Source organism: Camelus dromedarius, chromosome 23 (assembly GCF_036321535.1).
Source record: "Camelus dromedarius isolate mCamDro1 chromosome 23, mCamDro1.pat, whole genome shotgun sequence".
In the NCBI taxonomy this organism is placed as follows: domain Eukaryota; kingdom Metazoa; phylum Chordata; class Mammalia; order Artiodactyla; family Camelidae; genus Camelus; species Camelus dromedarius.
In genome coordinates, this window is record NC_087458.1 from 20,135,013 (window position 1) to 20,160,174 (window position 25,162).

A 25,162-nucleotide genomic window follows, 5' to 3' on the forward strand; every position below is an offset into this window, starting at 1 on the left:
TTAGGCTAACAAGCTCCACAGGATTTTACTTTTCCAACTACACATTTTTGGACACAATATTGTCTTGAAGCGTATTTTAAGTTCTCTCTCTTTTTCACAATAACGTGCTTTATTTGTGTGTGTGTGTGTGAAAATAAAGGTTGTTACTCTAGGGATGTTCCGCTTGGGAATAAAGTTTAGGGAAAATTCAGTGTTTCGCTGAAAATTCAGAGGCCCTGAAAATAAGGATTCCAGTGGTGAGATAAAGCTCCTTTGCCACAATAGGATTTCAAAGGGCTCTTTACCTGCTTGTTCAGTGCATGGTTGAAGGTCCACCCCCTGGGAACACATTTATTACTTAGCGGTGTTACTTCCTCTTGGTGGTGGTAGTTTCCTATTTTTCATTTTTCATTAACGTCATAGCTAGTATTACTTACGAATTAGAATATAATATGTTACAACATCTCTAACAGTCAAAGAAATGGAATCTTAAGGACCAAATCTTTAGTTGGCATTTACTACAATTAACAGTACCTTTTTCAAGTGGCTCAGAATAGTTGAAATAAGAATTTTTTAAAAATACTAACTGCAATCCATTTAGAACTCCCAATAAGTAATTTCAGCAGGAAAATTTTGTAAAGTTGAGCTGAAGCAACAAATAAATATAAAAATCAGAGTTGCCCAAGGTAGAGAGTTATGAGAGTGGACCAGCAAAATGGGCAGTCAGGTAGCTGGAGACAGCAGAGACTGCTTGCTGTCTAACCCCTAAAGTGGAAAGTGAAATCTGCTTTCGTTTAGTAGCTCTAATTTTTATCTAAAAGGATAGGTAGGTTTTTTTCAGGGAGGAGATCACCTTGCAAACATTGTAACTGTATATCACCAATAAAAAATAAACACAATTGGACTCTTTTAAGGTAAAAATCTAAGTAAACACTGAAGTTAAATTTCCAGGCAGGTTATTAATTTCCCCTAAAAAGTCACTGGGTCTTTCCTTTTAATGAGAAATATAAATCATTACAGATGCTTTTTACAGACAGATTTTCTATATTCTTTAAAATGAGCAAAAGGAAAGTCGAAAAAGATGCATCCGTCACCATTTGTTTACAGGCAATAGCAACTGAGTACTCCTTAGTGAAAATGAGTCAATTTTTCTCTGAATCTGAATATAATCCAACATATACTGACTTAATTATTTCTCACCAATCACATGCTGATGAATTCTTTTACTCAGTCCCATGACTTGACCATAGTGACAGTAGATTTTCCTATAGGCAGAAGTTAAATAACAAAAACAAAGGATGCTATCATGACAAGAGAATCTCAGCAAAAGGTAGGAGGGACTGCTTATACACAATATCGTAAAAGATGACATTCACTGGTTTAGAGAAACTGATGAATTTTCATTACTCTTACATTTTGTAAGGCCAGTTAACTTCAACAGTTAACTTTAGATAAATCTACTTGCACACAGTACAATCAACTCACAGATACTAAAAGGTTTCACAATCAAAATGGCTACTATTTCCTCTCAAACCAAAACAGAGTAAAGCACAAGTCTTTGGCTCTCCTTTAAAGAAAACAGCAGGTTACCGTTCCTAACCAGACCTTGGTTTGCCTACCAGTAGGGCAAATACCACATTTGTGCATCACTGAGTAATAACACCATTAGAAAAGGCAACTTCACAGAAGTTATTGGCTAAGCGAATTCATTTGAATGCTCTGTTTTGAGGCAGCAAACTGTCACTGTTGCAGATTGGGGAGGGCAGTGGGTAAATCAAGGGCAACTTGCAAGATAGAAAAGGGCCAGAAAAAATAAAAAGAACTTTCAGCTCCAACCCTGAAGATCTATGGAAAGTCTGATGGAGAAACATATTCAAGGTAGCAAATTAAGAGTCATACCAATTTTTTCTTTTAGGCAAAAATAAATAAATACATGGGAAAGACTAGAAGGGAAGGGAAATAAAATGGGAGAAGGTAATCAACCACATGAACGCTGTACCAAATAAATTTTTATACATTTCTGAGTAGTTGAATATTTTGTAGCTGGCATTTGAGATAGTGTCTTATTATCTGAGTATTACTAGAAACTTGTAAGTGATTTTCCTTTTGATTAGGAAAGTAGCAAGGAATGGATCTTTGGTCACTTTAGCCTCTGTAAATTATCCACAGCCTCTGCAAATTATCTATTGAACTTACGACAATATTTATAAGTAAGGCAAAAGAAATACATTTAAGTCAGAAAACTGAATCTAGATATTTTATTCTCAGTTCTACACTTTTCCAGAGAACGATGAGGAAAGAAAAAGTCAAAAGTACTTTAAAATTCCTTAAAATTCCTAGGTGCAATAAAATTCTGGTTTTGCTACTCAAACAAGAGTGAACACAACTCTTATTTCTCCTACCTTAAACCCTCTCAGAACTGTTCATGTTCATCGGAGATGCTGAGTCTTGCTTTTGAATTCAGTGAAAAGCAGTCATCTTCAGGAGAAATTAATATTTGAATAAGTAAAAAAAAAAAAAAACAAACAAAACATAAAAACTATTTCCTATCTGACTGATTTCATCTTTTGACTGTCTCTAAAGGAAAAATTTTAAAAGCCAGAAAAATCAATGTCTTTCACAGATTTTTCACAAAAAAGCAGTTAAGGAGTGAAGCAGTTTTGCCCAAACAGGCCATTTACACTTACAAGCTTATGATATCACAAGGTATATCACACAGAAAAGGAAGAAAACAAAGAAAAAACCTGCCAAATTTGGAGGTTTTACTGAATTCCTAAAACTGCTTGTGAGTACTAGGAAGTTGTAAGAATTTTCATGAGGTAAGTCGGGGAAACCAATTTAAAATAGGTTAAGTTAAAGGCACAATGGGAGAATATACCTTTCTTCTGCCTTTCAACCCAACCAGATTTCCTCCAGAGTGTGGGGCCCTACTTAGAGAGGTACAGCTAGAATTAAGGCTACAATTTAAGAGATCCCACCCCCACCATCCCCACTCTATGAAAATACCTAACATGACAGGGACTATTTTAAATCAGTTCAAAACAGTGGCTTCTCTGGTTGTATTCAGAACAGTAACACTATGTAAGTTAATCCCTGTTCCTGCCTAGCTTACAAAATCAAAACGGTGAAAGCAAGAATCAGTGTATCTGAAGGAAATAAATAAGAATTACAGAAGTTGAGTTATTAGGGGTTTCAACAGATACCCCAAATGGAATTTTACTTTTATTCCAAGCTTCAACAAAATCAATACCCATAAATTCCTTTTCAATAACAGAATCATTTTGAGTTCCAAATTGAACCAACTGCTTCTAAAATTTAAGAATTAGCTAACATGTCCAAAGGAGAAATAATTTGCCCAAATCTGCCTACAGAAGATTAGAGGCCAAGAGTATTATTGCCTTTTATAGTTACAGAGAGAAATGAAAAATCTTGGGACTCTGCCAGACGTTAAATTTCTCTCCTTCTCCCAAAAAATCCAAGAAGCATTTAAAGAGTAAATGTAAGAGGGTTTTAAAGCAAAAAAAAAAAAAAAAAAAAAAAGGCAAAAAAATGTATTTAAAAAAAACAAAAAAGAAAATATGGATATAACTGACAAAATGCCTCATCTTCATTCAGTGCTTCTACCTCCCAATCAGTCATTTTATCGCAACAGCTGCGCTCATGCGAAAAAATCCATAAAACATACCCAATATATATACAGATATAGCTATGTATATATGTATATATATAATATATATAAATTTTTATTTAAATAAAAAAGAAAGCTCGAATCCCAAGCCAATATGTGTATATCAAATCCTTGACCAGCCAGGTCTGTAGGGCATAATCAAATTCAATGTGAAATAGTATATAAACACGGTGCCTTGACTGGGCAAATTAAATAATTGCTACTCAAAAGAGTGTTCTGTTTGGACTCTCCTACTGGTAGGCAACGGCAGGACTATGTTACCCTCCCCCCACCCACCCCCATTTGTTTCATTTAACAGTATGATGGATACAGAGCTTAGACTGAGGTTGTTATGACCTCAGCAGGAGTCAAGGGTTAAGAAAACAAGAAACAAGAAAAATACAAACTCTTGCTTTTACCCAACCAAAGCAATGCAGTAACTTATTACATAACCAGTGCTTTCTGTTTTAGTAGTATAATCCAGAAAGTGAAATTTTTTTAAAAATCAGGCAAACAGGGATAGGGAGGTGACTGTATCAAAGAATCCCCATTAAACATGTTTTATAGGGTCTTAGTTCAGTATAGACATGTGGCATCAGAATATGTGCAGCAGAACTAAATAATAAAAATCCCTCCTTACTCTTTTCAACATCTTCATGAAGAACCTTTTCAATACTGTAAAGCCAAGTCTACAGAAAGGGACTTCTAGGTACTTACTACCTACTTGTGCTAATGATTCTGAACAGCAACAAGTCATCAATTCATAAACTACCCACAAGATCCAAGCAGTTCTTATTTGCCAAATCTCTTTGAAAGCCAAGGGCTCCAGTATATAGGGATTTTATACTTTTGGTTTCTGAGAGTAAAACAAAAACATTCATTGAAAAAATCTGGCTCTGCTCATCTTAAGTTCAAATCAAGTGTTGCAGTTTTAAAACATGGTTGATTGTCCTGGTTTTTATAACAGTCTACGATTTCAGCAAAAGTTCAGCTTGGAGAAGCACAGCTCTAGATTTCCAACCATCAGCTCAACATAGGTAATAAACCAAGCATGTATTTTCAGTGTTAATACATCACAGTTCATCCTTAAAACAGTCTCCATTTAAATCTAATCAAGCAACCTAAAAATTGACTCATCTTTCTGATTACATTAAGAGAATGAAAAGAGTCCATAATATGGAAAGGAGGACTTCAAAAATTAATTGGCAATTACCTCTCTGAAAAGCTGAAATAAAAACAAAACCAAGGAATAAAGCCCTCCTGAACAACAAAAAGTTTTAATGCCACATGGAAAACCTACCTACACATGAAGCTAGTGTGACCCAGAAAGAGAAAGCAAATTATGGTTTCCGAATAACAGCATGGTTTGCTGCACATTTTCTAATAACTAGTCTATAACTGTCTGTTTCTCAAGCACCACAGAATTCTTAGAAAGGCCGGTGCTTTTTGTGTATGTAGATTTATGGGGTTATGAGAGCTGGAAAAGACTGAGTGTAAGGAATTATACACTGGGTATGTAATAATACCAAAATACGAGAAAAACCTACTTCATTAAGATCATACAATTAATCAAACAGAGTGTATATATAATATCTTCTTTTTTTTTTAAAGCCCTGGATCCAAGGCGTCCAAAGTTATTAAAATAAAGTTCATTCACAGAACAAAAACAAATTTAATCTGAATTGCTTGCAGATACTGCTAATTTTCTTTTTCTTTTTCTTTTTTTTAAATTAAAAAATGCATTAATGTGAACTATGTGCAGGGTTTGTTTTTAGTAGTGGTGTTTGTGCACATTGCCTCCGGTACTTCTGGATTTCTCTGACCATTCTCAGAGAAAAAGTTTAGAAGTTATCCATTCTCCTACTCCTATGCCCCACAGATTGGTTAGGAGCAGAAGATAAAAGTAGGACTCCTCATTTTAGGGAGCAGAACTGGGTGTAACTCCTGATCTCTGGGAGTCATTATTGTCCCCTCCTCCCTCAGGGTCCTCTGATAGGTTCAGAGAGCTGGTCTTGTTTGATAGGAGGCTGATATTCTCTTGTGTCAAGGCTGATCCATTCGGCACATCACTGTTAACATTAAAAAAAAAAAAAGGAATTGAAATTTTATAAAGGAGAGAGATAAAAATGATTATTTACTAGAATAAAACCAACAGGGACTTTCTTTTAGCAGTATGGAAAATACATGAACGGCTTTCAAACTTTAATTTACAGCTCTATATCCATGCTTTAGCATAGGGGCTAGCGAACTAAGGCCAGCTAGCTGCCTGTTTTTGTAAATAAAGTTTTACCAGAACTTTACTAGCGCCTGCCCATATGTTCACATATTGTCTATGGCTGCCTTCTCATTACAATGGCAGAATGGAGAGTTTCAACAGAGACGATAAGGCTCGTAATTTTAAATATTTACTATCTGGCTTTTGAGAAAAAGTGCTGACCCTCATGTTTTAGCAGGTTTACTAGTGTAAGAAATTATTTTGAACTCATGACTATGCATGGATTTAAACAGCCAAAACCTAAGCCTGAAAGCAACAGGACATTAGAAATTGTTACATATCATCAGGAGGGCAACTCAGGACATGCATCAAAAGCCTCAACACACTCTAAGCTGCAAAACACTTAGAGATCTGCAAGATTTGCAAACAAAGAATTAGCTATAATACTCCTTACTGCAGGGTTGTTCACGATAGCCGATATGTATTCTTCCATACCCACAGAAGAATATGGATGACACGGGATAGACCAAATTAAAAACCAGGGGGAAAGGGTGCTGGGTAAGTGGGTGAAAGAGATTAAATGCCTATATACTTTAAAAAGACCAGAAGGGTATACATCAATATGTTAACACTGGTTTTAAGTCAATTAAAAAACAAGGGGAAGAAGGAAATGGAAGCAGGAAATTTTATTTGTTAGGCATTTTCTTAGTATTAACAGATAATTCAATCTTGTGTCTGGTCTAAAATAAGTTTCATTAACTCCTAAATTTATGCAAAAATATTCTTTCCTCAGTGTATATAGAATAATGATATTTTAAAAATTAAATTGTATTTATGAGAGTACTTCTGTAATGACTGGATAAGATTATGAAAAGGTCCTGTTCTTTACCTGAATGTCAATGTAAGGTCCTCAGCTGGAACCTTATTTTGTGGTTCTGGTTGTCCATTTTCTGCTTGCTTACTTGTATTCAATTTGCTTTTCATGTCCAGAGAACACTGGTTCTCCTTTGAAAGACAAGGAAATAAATTCAATTATCTTCTATTTAATGATGCTAATGGAAAAGAGACCAGATATATATAATACAAAATGATGAACCAGAAATCATTTTTAATTTTGCAAAATGACCAAAGAAACAGGCAGACTAAAAGACACACACACACAAAAACATAATGGAGTACTGATAACAACGGGGAAAATGCCTAGAGTTAACATGGGAAAAGATGATCTCACAGAAAAGCTGATGATCAGAAAAAGCAAGTCAAAACATAATAAGTATCTATAATATACTTACTGACAACAGAACAACAAAATACCCCATTTATTAGCTTAAAAAGAATTTGAAAATTATGCAACAAAAAAATCAATTACCATGCAACCTGAGGGAATGGTTTAATCCCCTAGGATTCAAATTACTTATATGAATGTTCATGCACTATCAAACAAACCCTAAGCACATCTATGGACACAATTCCACAGGAAGGAATTTCTAGATAGCATCTTACTCATGTCAAAAAAATACATCTTCAATATGGATATGAAACCTAGAATGTTATTTGGTAATACGTCTTTGAATAACATGATAATGTTGCAAAAAACACCATCCCCTTTGCTTCCTTAATCAGTGTGTTTAACAGAAATTTAGTAACTTCCAGATAACTGCCTTGTTTTCCCTGAAAGTTTTTTGTAATGCAGAAAACTAAGACAAAGAACACACTCAAACCAAAAAGGGAATGAGGAGTGATAAAATAAGGAGGCGGCCCATCTTCAAGACACGTATTCTAAGTATTAATCATTCACTGCAGTGCCTTGGGGTGATGAATCCATAGCTCGAGATGATTCTAGAAGTCTAGAGCCACAAGTTCTGACACAACTACACAGAGGCTTTCCTTTCACCTTCCCTCTCTTTTCCCACCGTAACACTTACCATACTCAGCTCCCGGGTTCTCTTCCCAATTTCCCTTTCCACCTGGTGCAGTTCCAAGCTCAGCTGCTCACTTGAGATCATTCCAGGCCATTTTGGAGGTGGGGGTGGGGGCTGTGACTGGCCTGCCAGGGTGTTCGCCTCCCTCTGCAACAGCAGCCTGTTACTAACAGCCTAGTGCATAAAGCCAAGCACGCACACAGCTCAACACATTTCACACCATGCACAGAAGGACCAGGTCCAATTCCAGACCACAGCCTCAAGTAGCTTATCACTCAGATACTGGCAAGGAAAATGATGCAACTATAAGGTACTGTTTCTTTCTTTGAATACCAGTGGAATAAACAAAGGAAAAGATAGAAGATTTAAACTTCTTAAACAGTAATATAATCTTTGGTATAAGTTGCTCTTTTTATTTTCTTATTTGAAAGAGAAGTCAACTATAAATGTGCTTCCTTTCCCCTCTTTTTAAATTGAATTTTCTCAGAAATAAATTCTACAATTTATTTCAATGAAACCTCGGTAATGGCAATTTTTAACCATGGTGAATTAAATATATGTCATACTTCCAAATGATGCTGATATTCTCTTTTTTCTTAAATTAATTTCTTTATTTTTTAATGGAGGTGCAGGGGACTGAACCCAGGACCTCATGTATGCTAAGCATGTGCTCTACAACCGAACTATTCCCCTCCCCACATGCTGATGTTCTTTTGGGACAGAAAATGAATCTAGAAATTTCAACTAAGACAAAAAGCCATGAAACAGGATAAGGAACAATGCTTTATGGAGTAAAAGGTCCAAATCTTTAACAAATTAGTGAACTAAACATGAACATAATAAACATAGCATTCCTTTTTTTTTTTTTAAATAATAGGAATCAGCAAGAAGTTTTGGACCAATTTAAATAAAGCAATGGAAAAAGGAGACAAACATAACTACATAGGTTTTAACTTCTAAACCTTACTGCTTATATAAGAGCACAAGCCAAACACATGTTCAAAAAACAAAGAAACAAATGGGTGGGGGAGGGTATAGCTCAGTAGTAGAATGCACGCTTAGCATGCACAAGGTCCTGGGTTCAATCCCCAGTACCTCTGTTAAAAAAAAAAAGATAAATAAATAAAAACCTAATTACCTACCCCTCCAAAAAAGAAAAGAAAAACTGAAAAAACAAAACAAAACAACAATAAAGTCCCTCCTATTGGTCTTCTTAATAAGAAAGGCTAAGACAGAATCAGTTACAAATTTATTTCCAAGTAATGCCTTATTTACTATTAAAGATCCTGGTAGAAAGATAAAGACTAATGTTCTAAAAGTATCTTTTTCTCCAGAATGAAGCAATGTATTTATCACTAGAATGTCTTTCATTTTCCATATTCAAAGAATATATAAAGGATAATATTAAAAAAAAACCTAGTCTTCCTTATGTGGCACTTAAAAAGGATTTTAAGAATTCTTTGTTTTCTAATATTTTGTTTCTCTTAGGTATGAGGTGGCACGGTGGAAAGAACACTGAATTTGGAGTATGAAGACTTGGGTTCATGTTTCAACCTCTGTGAAACTCATAGCCTTCAACTAAAAAAAGCGGGGACAATACCACCTATCTAATCTATCAGGGACATGAAAGAGTCAAGTAAGATAAGTGATAGTAATTTATAAACTGAAAGAACTGCATTAACGAAAGATGCTATTATTATACAGAGGCTTTTTTTTTAAGGTCAAAGTTCTAAGCTTCTACTTTCTAAAGATGCTGAGGATGAAACAAAGTGAGAAAGTTTTAAAAATTGAAGAAAATATAAGAAATTAAAAACAAATCTCAATCTAAAAGCATTTATTGATTACAAAAAAAAAACCCTCAACATAAATGTGTCATCAGGAAATATAAATGCCTTTTATGTATTTTATATAATATTTTAGAGAAGCTTTGATTTGAAAATAAAATTCCTTTTATATTAATATATAAAACATACAAAATGTACTATGTTTTCTATTCTCAGGTAATAGAAATTCTTTCATATTGTCCCAGACTTCAAAGTACTTAAATTCTTTGAAAAATGGACATCTATACTACCTCTTAAGAAATAGAACATTAAATTCTATGTTCATTTACCTCAAAACTTCCTCCTTTTAAAACCTCTTTGAGAACTTCTCAAAAACTGGAATGAAAAAGTATCTCTAGGCTTGTACCTCTAGTCCACGTAGCTGGGTCTGCTGGCTGATTTGATGGTTTAGTTGCTGCAATTCTAGTCGTAGCTGTTCCCTCTCAGCAGATGGAAGGGGTTTTCCATGACTGGCCACTTCTGACATAGATAATCTCTCCCTTTCATGAGAAAGAAAGTGTGTGATAAATTTAAAAAAATTTTTTTTTAAATATTATTGACCAGAAAAACAAAAACGTTCAATAATTTTAAAAGTCTGTAAAAGTAAAAAGAATTACTCATACCTCTCACTGAAGTGTCCCTGAGAAGGTATGTTTTGATGAGGTGAATATGGAGAACTTCCCCAGCCACCGTGGGTTCCATATGGACTATAATCTGCAAGACAGTGAGAGTAATTTACAGTGGTCTGATGTAATTCATAGATTTGATTCTTCTTTTAAGGTAGCCATGATCTAAAAGGCACAGGCATATTATACACACAGCTATCCTGAAAGATGTCTACCAAAATGGTAATAGGGTATCAATGTTTGTTTTTTCCTCACTAAAACATTAGCCTTTGTAATTTTTCCTTTTGCTTGAGTTTTCTTTTTAAATGAGATGTACTATTTCAACAAAAGCAATGAAACCAAAAAATGCATAGGTTATCTTCATATTACAGACATTTAATTTTAGTTTGTACCCCCAGAATTCCCTGGGTTATAATTAACTTTCTACAGGGATAATACCACAGAAGTTTGAAGACTACTGCCTTGGAAGATTATGAAAAGCACTGATGGTAGACGGGGAGCAGGTGGTGCTGGGAGTCAAGAATATGAACCCTCTACATCAGCTTACCTCTGAGACTCTCACCTGAAATGTTAATAGATTTTGTGGGAGCTCCCTGAGGTGCCATAGCCTGCATTGGGCCTGCACCCTGATATATTGTTTTGGAAGTTCGAGAGATGGCACCAAACCGAGATACTGTTGGTCGGTCTCCAAACGGGATGAGATCATCATCACTGGTTTCTGCTGCTCTTCTCTGAAGGTCCAATCGCTGGTCTCTCATTCCTTTACTCTCCACATTCTGATAAAAAGTAAAATGAAAAATCCACCCCACACTTAAATCTCCAACATAATTTCCTCTCACTCTGTAATAAGGTTAAAATAGAGTATAACATTCTTATTGATAAGACTAAAATCATTAGTTGCTTTTAGCTGTCATATAGAACATTGCTTTTGAAACCTCTGACCTTTTTAAACCTACAATAAGAATTATATTTTACATCATGACCCAATACATATATACATTCAAATATATGTACATATGTACACACACATACATAATTTCATAAGAGATATTTACCCTTACATGTAATGTACTCCTGTGTTTATATTGTGTTATTCTATTTTTATTTATTTTGGGGGGGAGGTAATTATGTTTGTTTATTTATTTAACAGTACTGGGACTTGAAACCAGGACTTGTGCATGCTAAGCCGGCACTCTACCACTGAGCTATACCCTCCCTCCTCTACATTATTCTAATTTATTTCTCTAAAAAAAAGACTCATCATGTTCTACACAATTAATTTTCAAAACTCAACAGTTGGAAAAACAGTTTAAAAATATAAGCGCCAACGTAGCCTTTTCAAAAGGATTCCAGTCAGAAACAATTAAGTATTAGGATAGATGGAAATCTAATTGCTAGACCCTTGCCACTCAAAAGGATAGTTCGAGGACCAGCAGCATCTCTGCATCATTTGAGAACTCATTAGAAATGCAGACCTTCATGTCTCATCCCAGCTTTACTGAATTAGAACCTGCATTTTTAACAGATCCTTAGGTAATGTATATGCACATTAATTTTGAAAAACACTGGGCTAGACTTTCATCCATTTGGGAAATGTTCAATTACATCTAGGTTAGGTTGGCAAACATTTTAATTCTTCATTGATTTAAGGAAATGAGTTCTATTTTGCTAATGTTTATGTTACTTTATTATAATAACCCTTTCTGAAAGCGAAGTACAAAGCAAGGGTTTCTATTTCCACCTCCTCATCTCATTCCTGTTCTCAGAGAGGCTGTTTTCTATGGACTAAAAACGATGCTTCCCTAATCCTACCATAGAAAAACAAAAGGTTCATTTTTGCTTTTTCCTCTTCTATATCCCTTTCTTTCTGTCTCTTTACTTTTTTTTAATTGGCTGGCATCTAATCATATTTATGCTACAGATATGACTTCACTCATTTATAGTGGTATTGTCATCTAAGTCTTCCTTTTCTATTACCAAGAATTGGTCTTCTCTTAAACAGCTGGACAAATCTTTGTCTATGAAAACCTATATAATAACCTAGGGAACCTCTGTTAGATTTATTAAGGGCAAATAGCTTAAGAATAATAGTCAAGGCATACCTTTAACCTACCAATACTAAACCTCTAAGCATAACTTTCATGCATACACACAAAGAGACATACTCAAAAATAGTAAAAGATTAAAAACAGCCTAAATGTTCATCAACAGGAAAATGAATAAACAATTATACATATTTATTGCATGATAACAATTATCATACAATATTATCTGATAAAAGAAGTTAAAATGAATGAACTTGAACTATAGGTATAAATTTGGATACATCTCAAAAACAATGCTGCATGAAAATGCAAGTTGAAGTGTATCATATATATAAGGTCTATGAACATGCAAAACAAAATTGTTTAGAAGTAGTATAAAATTATCTATAAATTGATAAACTCTCAATTCAGGATAGAGGTTACCTCCAGGGAAGGAGGGAGGGAGAAAATGAGATTAGGGAGGTATACACAGGAGGATTTAACTACTTATGTAAAGTTTTATTTCTTTAAAAGATAAAGAAGCAACTAAGATAAAAGTGACACATTTTAAGCTTGGGTATTAGATACACTGGTTATTACATTATTTTTTGTTTTAAAAAAACCAAGATCTTAATTAATTATGCAAAATAATTTCAATTCCAAACAGCTGTTGGGTTAATCGCTGGCTGCATAGAAATATAACAAATACTCTTGTCTAGACAAGTATGAAAAGATTTTTATTTACACCTGAAACAAAAAAACATAGCTTAAATATAATTCAATCACATAGTATAGAATATGGCCTGAAACTTAGGCAAAGCTGTTATCTGTGTCTATAACTGGGGTTTATCTTTGATTTGTATTCATTTATTTGATTGATCTTGATTTGTATTAGTTATGACACGTACCATCATTTCCACACTCCCTGCTGCCGCAACATCTTTGGGTTTTGCATCTTTGGTTCCAATGTAGGAGCCGATGGTGTCACATGACCAGGGTGAGTACTGGCTATAATCATTTCCTTTGTATTTCCCAGATACCTTGAAGTCTTCATCCAAAAACTATAGATTGGGGTGGGGGGAGAGAAAAGAAAAAAAAAAAAAAAAAAAAAAAAAAAGGAAATGGGTCTATGAATAACAACATACAGGGCAGGGGTTTCTTTCTTAGAACATCATGCTGAGGCAACATAATGATAGTTATTTGATTTGTGTCACAATAGAAGATTTTTGTAGACTATGAAAGATAGAAAACAAATGAAAAATGATGTCCAGCCTTTATATTTCATTAGCAGAGGGTCATAAAGAAGCATCTGAATATCTTTCAAGCAATCAAATTAGGATTTTTGAGGTCTGCTCATCCTCTGTCTCATCAGATGAAATTAACACCCAGGCAAATACATGTATCACGTTCTAGTTTTGCTAGATCCTCCTTAATGTATTTTTCAATAACATTCTAGGTAAACAAGGGTATTAAAAACTCTTAAAATGTAATTTAAAATGTTCCATATAGTACATGATGATATAACAGCTTTTTTATTGGAATCTTTTAATAGCAATAATTCATATCTTGAATTCTGATCCTTAGGTTGATTCAATGAAGTGAAAAGGATAAGATGGCCTGATTTTCTTTTCTCAGGGTGAGTTCTGAAATTATGTAATAACAAAATAGGTATTCTAAGTCTAATGTATTTTTACTAAAATTGCAACATTTACATTTTTGTAATGTTTTACAGTTTACAAAGTGTGTTTATATATAGACTATCTCATAAGTTCAAGTCCTTACAAGACAACGTGGGTGATCTGACTGAGGCTATACCAGTATAGAGTGTGCTGAACAATATTAAATTGCTTTCACTTTATCACAGATATATATACCAACATACTAATACTCTAGGGGGTTGTTGGTACATTTAAGTGGCTCATGCTTTCCCCTATATTAAAAACCTCCTCTATTTTCTGAGTCATCACCACTGGTCTTCTGCACTGGCAGGGGGGTCTGCTGTCACAAGTACTACTCATTTTCAACTGCAACTCCTGTTTCTACTGTTTATAACCTCTTTCCTTTTTTTTGTTTTCTTTTTTTTCCCTCTTTCCTTTTTTTGATCATACTTTAAAAAACAATTCTGTCTCCTTTTTTTATTTCCCCTCCACTTACCAAATTTCACATAGAACAGCTAGCTTTTAAACATGATCTACTAACAAGAGTGCTTTTTCCCCCAACCACAATGAATTATGCAGCTATTAAAAAGAACGAGATAAATTTATACACTGCACTACTGCATCTAGGATAATTAAATAAAAACAAAATACACACAAAAAATGTAAAACACAAAGCCTAAAGATATTATTACTAAATGATCCTATTAAAAATGATAACTGTATGTTAGTTCACGAACAGAGAAAGTTGAAATATATAATAAGCTCACAATGACACAGAAAATGAGATTCTGGAGAAATTTTCTATGTTATATATTTTATGTATGAATTTAGTACAACTATATGTAGGTTGTTTATAATCAGAACTAAGGTTTAATTATATAGCTTTGTATGTCATTAACTAAACTAATTCTAGATGAAGTTCCTTAATGGCCAGGCCTTATTATAATTTTTATTACAAGTAAAAAAATAATAATACAAATAGTCATTATTTACTGAATGCCTGCTAGATGCCAGATACCTTATGTCTCATGTAATCTTCACACCATTATGAGGTAGGTTTTATTATGCTTGATTTACAAATAGAGAAACCTGAACCTCAGGGTTCCGGAAGGTAAGCAACTTACACACTGATCACACACTGAGTGATATAGCTGAACCTCACAAATATATTTCATTCCAAAATTAGCTCACTTTTCAGTGTCATATTGCTTTCCATTATTTCCTAAAAAATGGTATGGCATAACAAGGCTCTAGGATGTCTCTAGTATACAGTTTAAGAAAAAAAATCATGTGATGTGAATACTGTACAAGAAGAAATTATGACGAATATCAGAAGTGAAACGATGAACATCACTGTAGACCCTGTAGACGTTAAAAAGGTAAGACAACACTCATTCATAACCGTTAGCAGCGTCTTGTAAAAATACTAAGAAGATAACCCCCAAACTATGGTTTATTACCCTGTAGTACATTAATCAGTTTATTCTAGCAACTTTATTTCGGTGTTCTTTTTTTCCTGCCTTTCACAACCTATATTATTAACCTGTCTATCCTATTCTTTGAATCAACTTTATCATGTTGCTGTTTTCCTCATTATTGAGTTAAATAAACCCTGACAGGTCTCATCTACAAGAACAGTCTATAACGAGGAATACAGAGGAATTTCATTAATCTGATAAAGATTATCTACAAAAAAACTGACAGCAAACATCATAGTGGTAAACTACAAGAAGCTCCGTTAGCTCAAAGACTGGAAATAAGTGAATACCTATCATTCTTTTATTTATTATTATATTGAAGGATCTAGCTTGCACAAAAAGAAAAAAAGAAAGAAAGAAAGAAAGACTTAAGGACTGAAAAGGAGAAAGTAAAATGGTTATTATTCAAAGAGGACATAGAAAATCCAAAAGAATCTACTAACAAATACTAGAATTAATAGGGACATTTACTAAGGCTGCTTTAATAAAGAGAAATTAAGTACATTTTTGTGTATTGACCCTTGTGTTCAGCAGCCTTGGTAAATGAAATTTCAAAAAGTATTCCAGTTAAAACAGCTTCAAAAAACCTTAGTTTTCTAGGAGTAAGTTTAATGAAAGATGTGTAAGACACTGAAAACTCTGAGATACGATATTTTTGGAGAGAGATTTAAAAGGATCCAAGGAAGTAAATCTCCACGTTCTTGGAGATTTAATACTGGAAAGATGTCACTTCTCTCTAGATGGACCTAAAGCAACATTGTTCAATGAAAACACAATGAGACCTAAATATGTAATCTAAAAATTTCTAGAAGCCACATGAAAAAATAGAAACAGGTAAAATTAATTTTAGCAATACATTTAATTTAATCTAATATATCCAAAGTATTATCATTTTAACATGTAATTAATAGAAATATTAATAGAAATTATTAGAAATATATTATTTGGGGGGGTACGAAATCTTCAGATCCAGTGTATGTTTTATGCCTACAGCACGGGTGAATTTGGACTAGTTACATTTTAAGCACTCATTAGCCATATTGGACTGCACAGACCTAGAGATTCAATGTAATCCTAATAAAAACTGCAGCAGATATTTCTGTGGACATCAACACGCTGATTTTGAAATGTCTTTGGAAATTCCAAGGACCAAGAACAGCAAAGGTAATTGTGAAGACTAAAACTGGAAAACATACTTAACCACAGTAAGACATAAAACTATACTAAGACAATGTGGTGTTGGTACAAGGATAGAGAAAAAGATCTTGAAACAGAAGAGAATCCAAAAACATATAAAGTGACCTGACTATGACAAAGGTGACCTGATTATGATAAAGGTGACTGCAGGGGACTGGGGTAAGAGTAGTCTTTTAATTAAATGGTGCTTGATCAATGAGATATCCTCAAGGAAAAAACAGATCTTGACTCCTAAGACACTATATACAAAATTCAATTCTAAATGGACTTAGATCTAAATGTGAAATAAAATAATAAACCTTTTAGAAGAAAACACAGGAAGATATCTTCATAACCTTGAGAATAGGCAAAGATTACTTAAACAGGACACAATGAACCACTGATAAAGGAAAAAATGATAAATGAAACTAAAAAAGACATGCTTACTTCCTCTTGATGGAAGGTAGGAGGCAACGTTGGTGAAGGTGCAAAAGGAGGTGGAGAGATAACCTTCCTTTCCTCTAGTTGGGCCATTATTTCCTTTCGTCTTCGATGTAGCTCATCTAGACTAGGATGGGGCTGGGGAGGAGGAGGAAGCCGGCTATAAGGAGGCTCCTGAAAAATGCAAAGATCAATAAAAATTGAAAAAGAATTTCAGAACACATTGATTCATTTAGCAAGTTTTAAAAAAGCAGTCTGTATACTTAAATAGACTTAATAAAACAAAGCAAAACAAAATAAAGCCCCCTAAAACTCTCAGGATTTCCCAAAAAGCTAAATTTTTTTAGTTTCTTTTTCTTGGCCAGAGATTGTAATTTCTAAACAGATCTAGAAATGTTAATAAAACCACCCACAGTTCAGAAACTAAGATGGGTTAGTGGGAGTGGGGTGGGAATTTTTTCCCTTTTAACAGTTTAAAAACAAAAACCTGTGCAGATTATGAAAAGGTAAAAAAAAAAAAAAAAAAGAGAGAGAGAGAGAGAGAGAAGATGCTTTATTTAAAAAAAAGAATTAACTGATCAAAGGGTTATTACCATGGCAAGATGTTAAAAAGAAATCACCGAAAGCAACAATCAAATTAAATATAATAATAAGAAAAAAATATGGCATACTCTGTTGTACGCAGGTCTGATTTGAGTTGGATGAGGAGCCACCGGATAGTACCCCTCCATCTGTTGGTATCTTTCTCTGGATTCTGGTACATAGGATGGTACTGCTGCAGGTGGAATCTCAATGGGTATAGGACTCTCTCGGAAAATCTCCTCTCTTGTGTAAGACTGAGCAGGGTATACTCGACGGCCATCATAGTGTGGTGGGTACACAGCTGTGTACTGTTGTGGCTGTGTGCCATATTGAGAGTTTACTACACGATCTTGCAGGTAGGGTGGATAATGATCCAAGTAGGGAGGACCAGGTTCAGGAGCAGATGGTGGAGGTCGGACAAAGCGAGACACACACTGTGGTGGTGGAGGATAATACATACCTGTACAACACAAAAGAGGAATGAAAAGCAACAACGGGCCAATTTAATTTTCTATACAAGACTTTTCTTTTTAAAATATTTCAACACTAAAGAATTACTAATCCACTCATTTCTTTAGATGTTTTTCCCTCTGCTTATGTGGTCAGGTTTGCTTTACGAAAAATAACAAGCAAAAATTATCCCTAAAAGCCATTGAAATCACCAATCTACTTATGGTCTACAATAGTAAACTAGCTCTCAATTGTCTTGTCTTTCTGATGTGCCTTAAGACACTGCAAACATTGGAAAGCAAAAACCTACATTTCCCTGAAGTTTAGGTTCCATAAATCACTCACTTGCATTAGTTCTGAATGTGAAATTGAGTTAACTGGAAGGAGATGCGGCCTACAAAAGATGCATTTTGCTGGTGCACGTCTAGTAGCTATAGCTCTAGAATTCTTGACACAACAATGGTAGCAGTAGCTTCCCATTTCCAGGCTTTTGCCTCAACTGATGAGCTCCTCGTGCTGGCATTTAGAAGTTCCCTATTTCTACTGCTACTTCACTGAAACAGGTTCTTCCAGCAGCTGCTTCTGGGATTCACTCCTGGAGGCCTGGCTTAAGTCTGCTTTGTCAGTACTCAACTCTGTGGGCACCCAAATGCTCTGCATTAAACCTCTTCCTGCTTAATATAGCCAGAATGGTTTCTGTTATTTGCAGCTGAACCCTAATTGATACAATGTATTTAAGGTCAATTCAGAAAAAGTAGTTGTGTTTTTCCTGCAATGAATGGTCAAAAGGAAGATACAGATCAAAAACTTATACCATATTCTTATATGTATTAATAACACCATACCAACTTAAAACTATTTTTTTGAAATCAGAAAAGACATTTCTGATTCAAAATTGAGATGGTCTTGGAAAAAGGAAATGGAGAACAAGTTTAATCTATCCCAGTTTAAAAATAGTGCTATACCATTTCTGATAAAGAAATTCAACACTTCAGTTTAAAAATCAGTGTTCATTTTTGCACATGAATTGTATGCATGAAGCCTCAGTCCTCTTCTTCGTTCTCCATACCTAATATTATTAAAATTGGCTAATTTTTCACATTTATCTATTTTCTAAAATACTTCTTTTTTCCCACCACACTAATTCAGACCTCAACACTCACACCCGGATTAACAGCAATCTCCTTACTCCTCCTCGACTCCAGACTCGACTCTTTGCAATCCATTCGCAAATTTTTTTTTCTATTTCTAATACCTCCGCTTAGGGCATTCTTCCATAAAGTCTTATATCCCCTGAAATATTAAAGTCTTTTTTCATGCTTGAAGAAAATTTTGGTCAGGAATATATATATAGCCTCAGCAAATTTTCATTATCTACCTGGGTGACTTATTTCCATAAATATGTGAACATATTTAGCATACAATTTTGCTCTTAGTAAGGGCAATTTGCTTTTCATAGCTTTGCTACTTCATTTATTTCATACTACTTAGTTGATCATATAATCTCAGTTTTTTCCAAGTACTAAAAAATGCATTTATTTATCTTGAGGAGGCTACTGTAAATATGATCACTCTTACTTGAAATGATTCTCATAACTCCTAAGAAAAATGAGCGACGTAAATGAAAGATCATTACCCTGCTGATAAGGTGCTGGTTCAAATGGTGGGGCCGCTCCTCGAGGATCCTGGTAGTAAACATCTGCCTGTTGTGCTGGATATAACTGAGAACCTCGTGGAACCATCTGAAGTGGTTTGGTGACAGGCATAGGGGGCAGGTCTGACGGCCCTCGTGGAGGTACAGGATGTGGATTCACAGGCAAGGCAGAAATACTCTTAGGGACAGATTCTAGCCTATAGCAACAAGATTCTGCAAGTCAAGTTTAAGGTCTTGAAAATATTTACAAGGTACACAAATTGTTAAATGTAAAAAAAAAAAAAAAAAAAAGCCACAATTTAGTTATCTGGTTTCTTCCAACAGTCATCCTTTCTACAAAATTCGCAAACTTTGATCTTACTTCACCTATGTTAATTGTTTCTTAAAAATCATTAGCACAGGAAACAGAAAAAACAAAATACAGCCCCCAAATGAGTTTCTTCCCCTTCAAAACAAAACATTGATTTTTTTTTTTTTATATCTGTAAAGAAACTTAAATAAAAGTTTAGAAAAACAACATACAGGTCAGGAGGTGATCCAGGGGCACTACTGCTCAGGTGATCTATTTTTCCTGGTTTCAGACTAGAATCGTAGCTGGGGTCTGTCCCTCGTGGGATCAGCTGTGTTACTGGATTCCCTGCTGATACAATTCCGTTTGGCAGAGCAGGGGGCTTTCTGCTGGGCAGATCCACTGCACCTTCATCCGGAAGGATAGCTGCTGAAGGCAGGCCCACCTCATTAAGTTGACCCAAAGAGGCACTCAGGGGTCTTCTGGGAACCAAGCGTTTGTTCATTTTACGAAATCTATATAAAAAGCAAAGGCATATACCAAAAACAAAAATCATTAAAGCAAAATCAAGAACTAAAATATATTGAAGAAACAAAAGGAAAAGATTCCAAAGCACAACATTTTTTAGAAATTCTCTTGAAACACTGGCTCTAGCTATCAATTTGAAAACTTGTGTATGTGTGTATACACACACACACACACACACATTTTGGTGGTGGGTGGGGGTGGGAGGACTATCCAGCAGCAGTAATCACTGTTAACAGTTTGGTATATAATATAGACTTTGCTCTCTATCCACTGGCTTAAATTCTGATGTATAAGATTATTATTTACAGAAATAGGGTTGCATATAACCACTTAGTAAATTCCTTCCTCTATTTAATAATCTTGAATATTCCTTTAAGTCAGTATATTTTAGGTTGTTCCTAATTTTTTGGTATTAAAACAATGCATTAATGGGAAATTATGTACATGTACTGGAACCCTTGTGTAAACAGCCCAAAGCAGAATTACTAATTAAGTCTAATGTATGTACATCTGAAATTGTTATAAGGCTCCAAAGCTATTATAACTCCTATTGATAATAAAAGAAAGGTCTTTTCTCAGTATCTCATTAAACACCGGTTAGTATCAGCCTTTAATAAGTTGACAGTTCAAAAATATCAAGTTTTGATACCATTTGCATTTCTTTAACAATTAGTGAAACTAACATAGTTCCACATTTGCTGCCATTAGTGTTTCTTCTGTGAATTGCCTATTTATGTTCATGATCCATATATCTCCTGGTTCTTCTCTTAGAGATTCGCAGGAACTCATTTTACGTTAGGGATATCAGCCTTTCGTATGTCCTTTCCCCACCAATCTTTTTTTTTTTTAATTCTGGTGTTTGGGCCATATCTTAGTTTTCAATTTTCATGTAATCAAATTTAGTAATATTCTTCTTTATAGATGCTGGGTTGTCATCACTCAAAAATTCTTTCCTGATGTTTAAGATTATGTAACAACAATAACAAAAATCTCTTAAGTATTCTATAGTTTTTCTCCTTAAATATTTTTTGTAGCACTTTTTTAAATTTTTTAACATTTTTTATTGAGTTCTAGTCATTTTACAATGTTGTATCAAATTCCAGTGTAGAGCACAATTTTTCAGTTATACATGAACATACATATATTCACTGTCATTTTTTTTTTGCTGTGAGCTACCACAGGATCTTGTATGTATTTCCCTGTGCTATACAGTATAATCTTGTTTATCTGTTCTACATTGTGAAATCCCAGTCTGTCCCTTCCCACCCACCTCCCCCTTGGCAACCACAAGTTTGTATTCTATGTCTATGAGTCTGTTTCTGTTTTGTATTTATGTTTTGTTTTTTTTTAGATTCCACATATGAGCGATTTCATATGGTATTTTTCTTTCTCTTTCTGGCTTACTTCACTTAGAATGACATTCTCCAGGAATACCCATGTTGCTGCAAATGGCGTTATGTTGTCGGTTTTTATGGCTGAATAGTATTCCATTGTATAAATATATCACATCTTCTTTACCCGGTCATCTGTTTTCTTAAATATGTAAATCTGATAATTTTATAATTCATTTTGGTATAAAGGTAAGAATCTAGCTATAATTAATTTTCAAATGGATAGAGTTGTTCCACCGTCATCTTTTTTGTTATTGATGTGAAATGCTACCTTTAACATGTATGTTGAGTTCCCAATATGTATCTGGAGCTTCTTCTAGATTTTCTACTGTATTTCATTGGTCTAGCTATTCCCATGCTAATACCAGTCTTTATTCCCACTTTTGCTCATAAAACAGGTTAACAGTTATTAGTCTAGTCCCTGTTGAAGAGTTCTTTTTTTTTTTTTTTTTTTTTTTTTTTTCAGAATTTTCCAAACTGCTGGAACATATTTTTACTTCTAAATGAATGATTTTGTTAGGTCCCCAAAATCATGATGTTAAGATTCTAATTGGTATTTCACTGAATATACTATTTATAAAAGAAAATAAAACCTTTATAATTCCAACCCTCATCTAAGAACATAGTATCCTTCTTTATTTATTCAGTTCTTCTCTTATGTTCCTAGGTAGTTTACTAATTCATTTAATACAGATCCTGGATCTTTCTTATTAGTTTATTATTGGTATTTATCTTTTCTGTTTGTTGCTAATGCAAAAGAGATCTTTAATGTCACCTTTTTAACTGTATTTACCATTTTAATTTGTATGAGACTAATTCTTTTTTGTAAAGTAATTTTTTGATTTGTTACCTTACTAAATTCTGGTTTCTTTAGTTTCTAGTATTTCTCTTGAGTTTTCCCATGTAATGATTTTGGCTATTTTATTCTCTTGGTTACATACATTAGCTACTACTTGTACAATATTAAATAACAGTTTTACTATTAGAAAATCTTCTCTTACTCTTGATTCTAACAAGAATGACTCTAATAATCTATTATCAATTAAGCATCATGGTATCATGCTGGCTTTTGATTTGAGATGTAATTATCATGTTGGCAAAGTGTCTAGTCTATGATGTGTTTGTACCACTACGGGATCTTCATCTATCGTGGACACTGGATATTATTCAAATGCCTTCTGGCATCTTTGGGTATGATCACATGGTTATTATACTCTGTTCTCCAACCTACAGTAATTATATTGTGCCACCTTTGCACTTAATAATGGTGTCTATTTTAATGTATTATTGAATTCTAAGTTTTAATATTTAGGATTAAAAAAATTAATATGTGAGATGTATTTGTACTTCTTTATGTGCTTCGTCAAATTTGGTGTCAGTGTTACACTGGTTTCATAAAATAATTAAGAGGTTTTCCTTCCTTTCTATTATTTGCTAGAAATTTAACATCATTGAAATTATCTGCTCCTTGAAATTAGAAGGAATCTGTGAAACTGAGCTTGGCAATAAATAATTTCTTGAGTAGAGCAAAGGGCAAATTTCCCCATTGGAAATGCATTATTCAATTAGTTAAAATCAATCAGTTGAAGTTGATGAAAATTCTTAAGAGTTTCACTTTTTGGGGGGAATGAAAAAAACTCACTTTTAGATACAATTAACCATAAGCAACTTTCTATTTTTAGGCACAATGTAATGAATGCTAAAGAAATTGCTTTGGTTTTTTTTTTTTTTTTTTTAAATTTTGTATTACTTTCTAAACACTCTTATTCATTAAAGAGAATGCAACTACCTCTCTTCATATTTCTCAGTGGCAGCAAGTAATTCTGCTTAATAATTCTACCTTAATTCAATAACAAGTTATTAGAAGGCTGTCTAATGACTTTCACACTTACTTTTCCAGTTCCTCCTGTGAGTGTGCAAATGTACAGCTGGCCCCTCGAGGGCATCCTCCTCTCTGCTTCATGTCTCGACACATGTATGTTTTATATTTGCTATGCTGTGGAGGCTAAGATCAAAATTAAAACATTAGCTTCTAAGAAAAAGAAGTAAATTCCGTGTTGCCATTTTAGGATCTTAGTAATCTAGATGAATAATTCATACTAATTCATATAATTATCTATACTGCCAAGAGCAAAAGTGCTGGTAATTCATTCTGTCTGAGGTCTTAGAGAATCCCAAAATTCACTCATTAATTAAAAAATGTAATGCTGATTTTTCTGATATGTTGACACTATCAAACATAATGTAACATCAGATAAATTATTGATTCAATCTCATGAGAGTTGTATTTTTTTTTATAATGGACAAACCACTGGAGTTTAGGACTTTCAACTATTTAAACTGTCTTCTAAGTATTTTCTTTGGATGATATTCAATATAGCTATACTTATAATCATGTTTCCTTATAGCTAACTACAAATCTACAGTAGGTCCTATAACTGAAGAATATTCTGTAACCAATTCTTGACAGGCAGAAGAATATGACAAGGACTTTAAAGTATCTCCAAAGGTATAAATGAAACTTATTATTTACAAATCAGGGATAAAGCAGGCGGACAGATCTGGGAGTTGATAAGATATCAAACACAATACTAAGCTAAGTGAAATTTAATGTATTTCATCATTTATTGGCAGAACTTAAAAGTTAACCGTATTATTTTTTTATCACATTCTTCACAAGGTCTAACAGAACAGGGAGTTAAAAATAAGTTTTTTAGATTTTTTTTTTTTTTTTTTTTTTTTTTGGTGGAGGTACTAGGGATAAAACCCAGGGCCTCATGCATGCTAAGCACACACTCTACTGCTGAACTATATCCCCTTATTAAAAGATAAGTTTTTAATTTTCTAAATTTTTTAATTGTAAAGTTCTGATCTGTGCTTAGACTGACTTAGGGAAAAGTGTGTCCCTATGTGGATCTATTCATCTATACAGCAGAACACTTTTAATATTTCTTGCTTTCAAAGAAAAAAAATATTGAATTATCTATTAATATTTACTTGAGCCAGATAAATTAGTAACACAGTTTTAATTTCTCAAGCTTACTACTATGAAATAAAGGGTGCAGTGAACCTAACATAAATCTTGAGGGCAAAATGAAATTATTGGGAGTAAAACTGAAAACTCTTGCCATAATATAGGCTATTATATTTTACTGCCATATGTTTCATTTAAAAATATTGGAGGAAAATTTGGCCCACTGGCATAAGACATTATGCATGAAGAACATTTAAATACTAACAGAGAAAAAGCATTTACAAA

General features: G+C 33.9%; 2 protein-coding genes across 5 annotated transcripts in view; one reads left to right on the top strand and one right to left on the bottom strand.

The window, feature by feature from the left end:
- ZBTB37 (zinc finger and BTB domain containing 37) overlaps positions 1-9,357 on the top strand; it is a 59,407-nt gene extending 50,050 nt beyond the window's left edge. Inside the window, exon 5 of one of the 2 annotated variants that reach the window (XR_010377556.1) lies at positions 9,272-9,357. The gene's annotated coding sequence lies outside the window, so the exon portion shown is untranslated. The remainder of the gene's footprint in view (positions 1-9,271) is intronic. The other variant, XR_010377554.1, reaches the window with a different exon arrangement.
- The window catches only part of RC3H1 (ring finger and CCCH-type domains 1), a 65,335-nt gene continuing 42,381 nt past the window's right edge, over positions 2,209-25,162 (bottom strand). For 2 of the 3 annotated variants that reach the window (XM_064477998.1, XM_064477999.1), the window contains exons 9-20: positions 23,796-23,908; positions 20,218-20,499; positions 19,678-19,892; positions 17,681-18,051; positions 17,016-17,183; positions 13,165-13,317; positions 10,795-11,008; positions 10,230-10,320; positions 9,974-10,106; positions 7,787-7,957; positions 6,751-6,866; positions 2,209-5,715 (exon numbers count right to left, since the gene is read on the bottom strand). In XM_064477998.1, coding sequence (XP_064334068.1) covers positions 5,565-5,715; positions 6,751-6,866; positions 7,787-7,957; positions 9,974-10,106; positions 10,230-10,320; positions 10,795-11,008; positions 13,165-13,317; positions 17,016-17,183; positions 17,681-18,051; positions 19,678-19,892; positions 20,218-20,499; positions 23,796-23,908 — 2,178 coding nt within the window. In that variant the 3' untranslated portion in view covers positions 2,209-5,564. The remainder of the gene's footprint in view (positions 5,716-6,750; positions 6,867-7,786; positions 7,958-9,973; positions 10,107-10,229; positions 10,321-10,794; positions 11,009-13,164; positions 13,318-17,015; positions 17,184-17,680; positions 18,052-19,677; positions 19,893-20,217; positions 20,500-23,795; positions 23,909-25,162) is intronic. The other variant, XM_064478000.1, reaches the window with a different exon arrangement.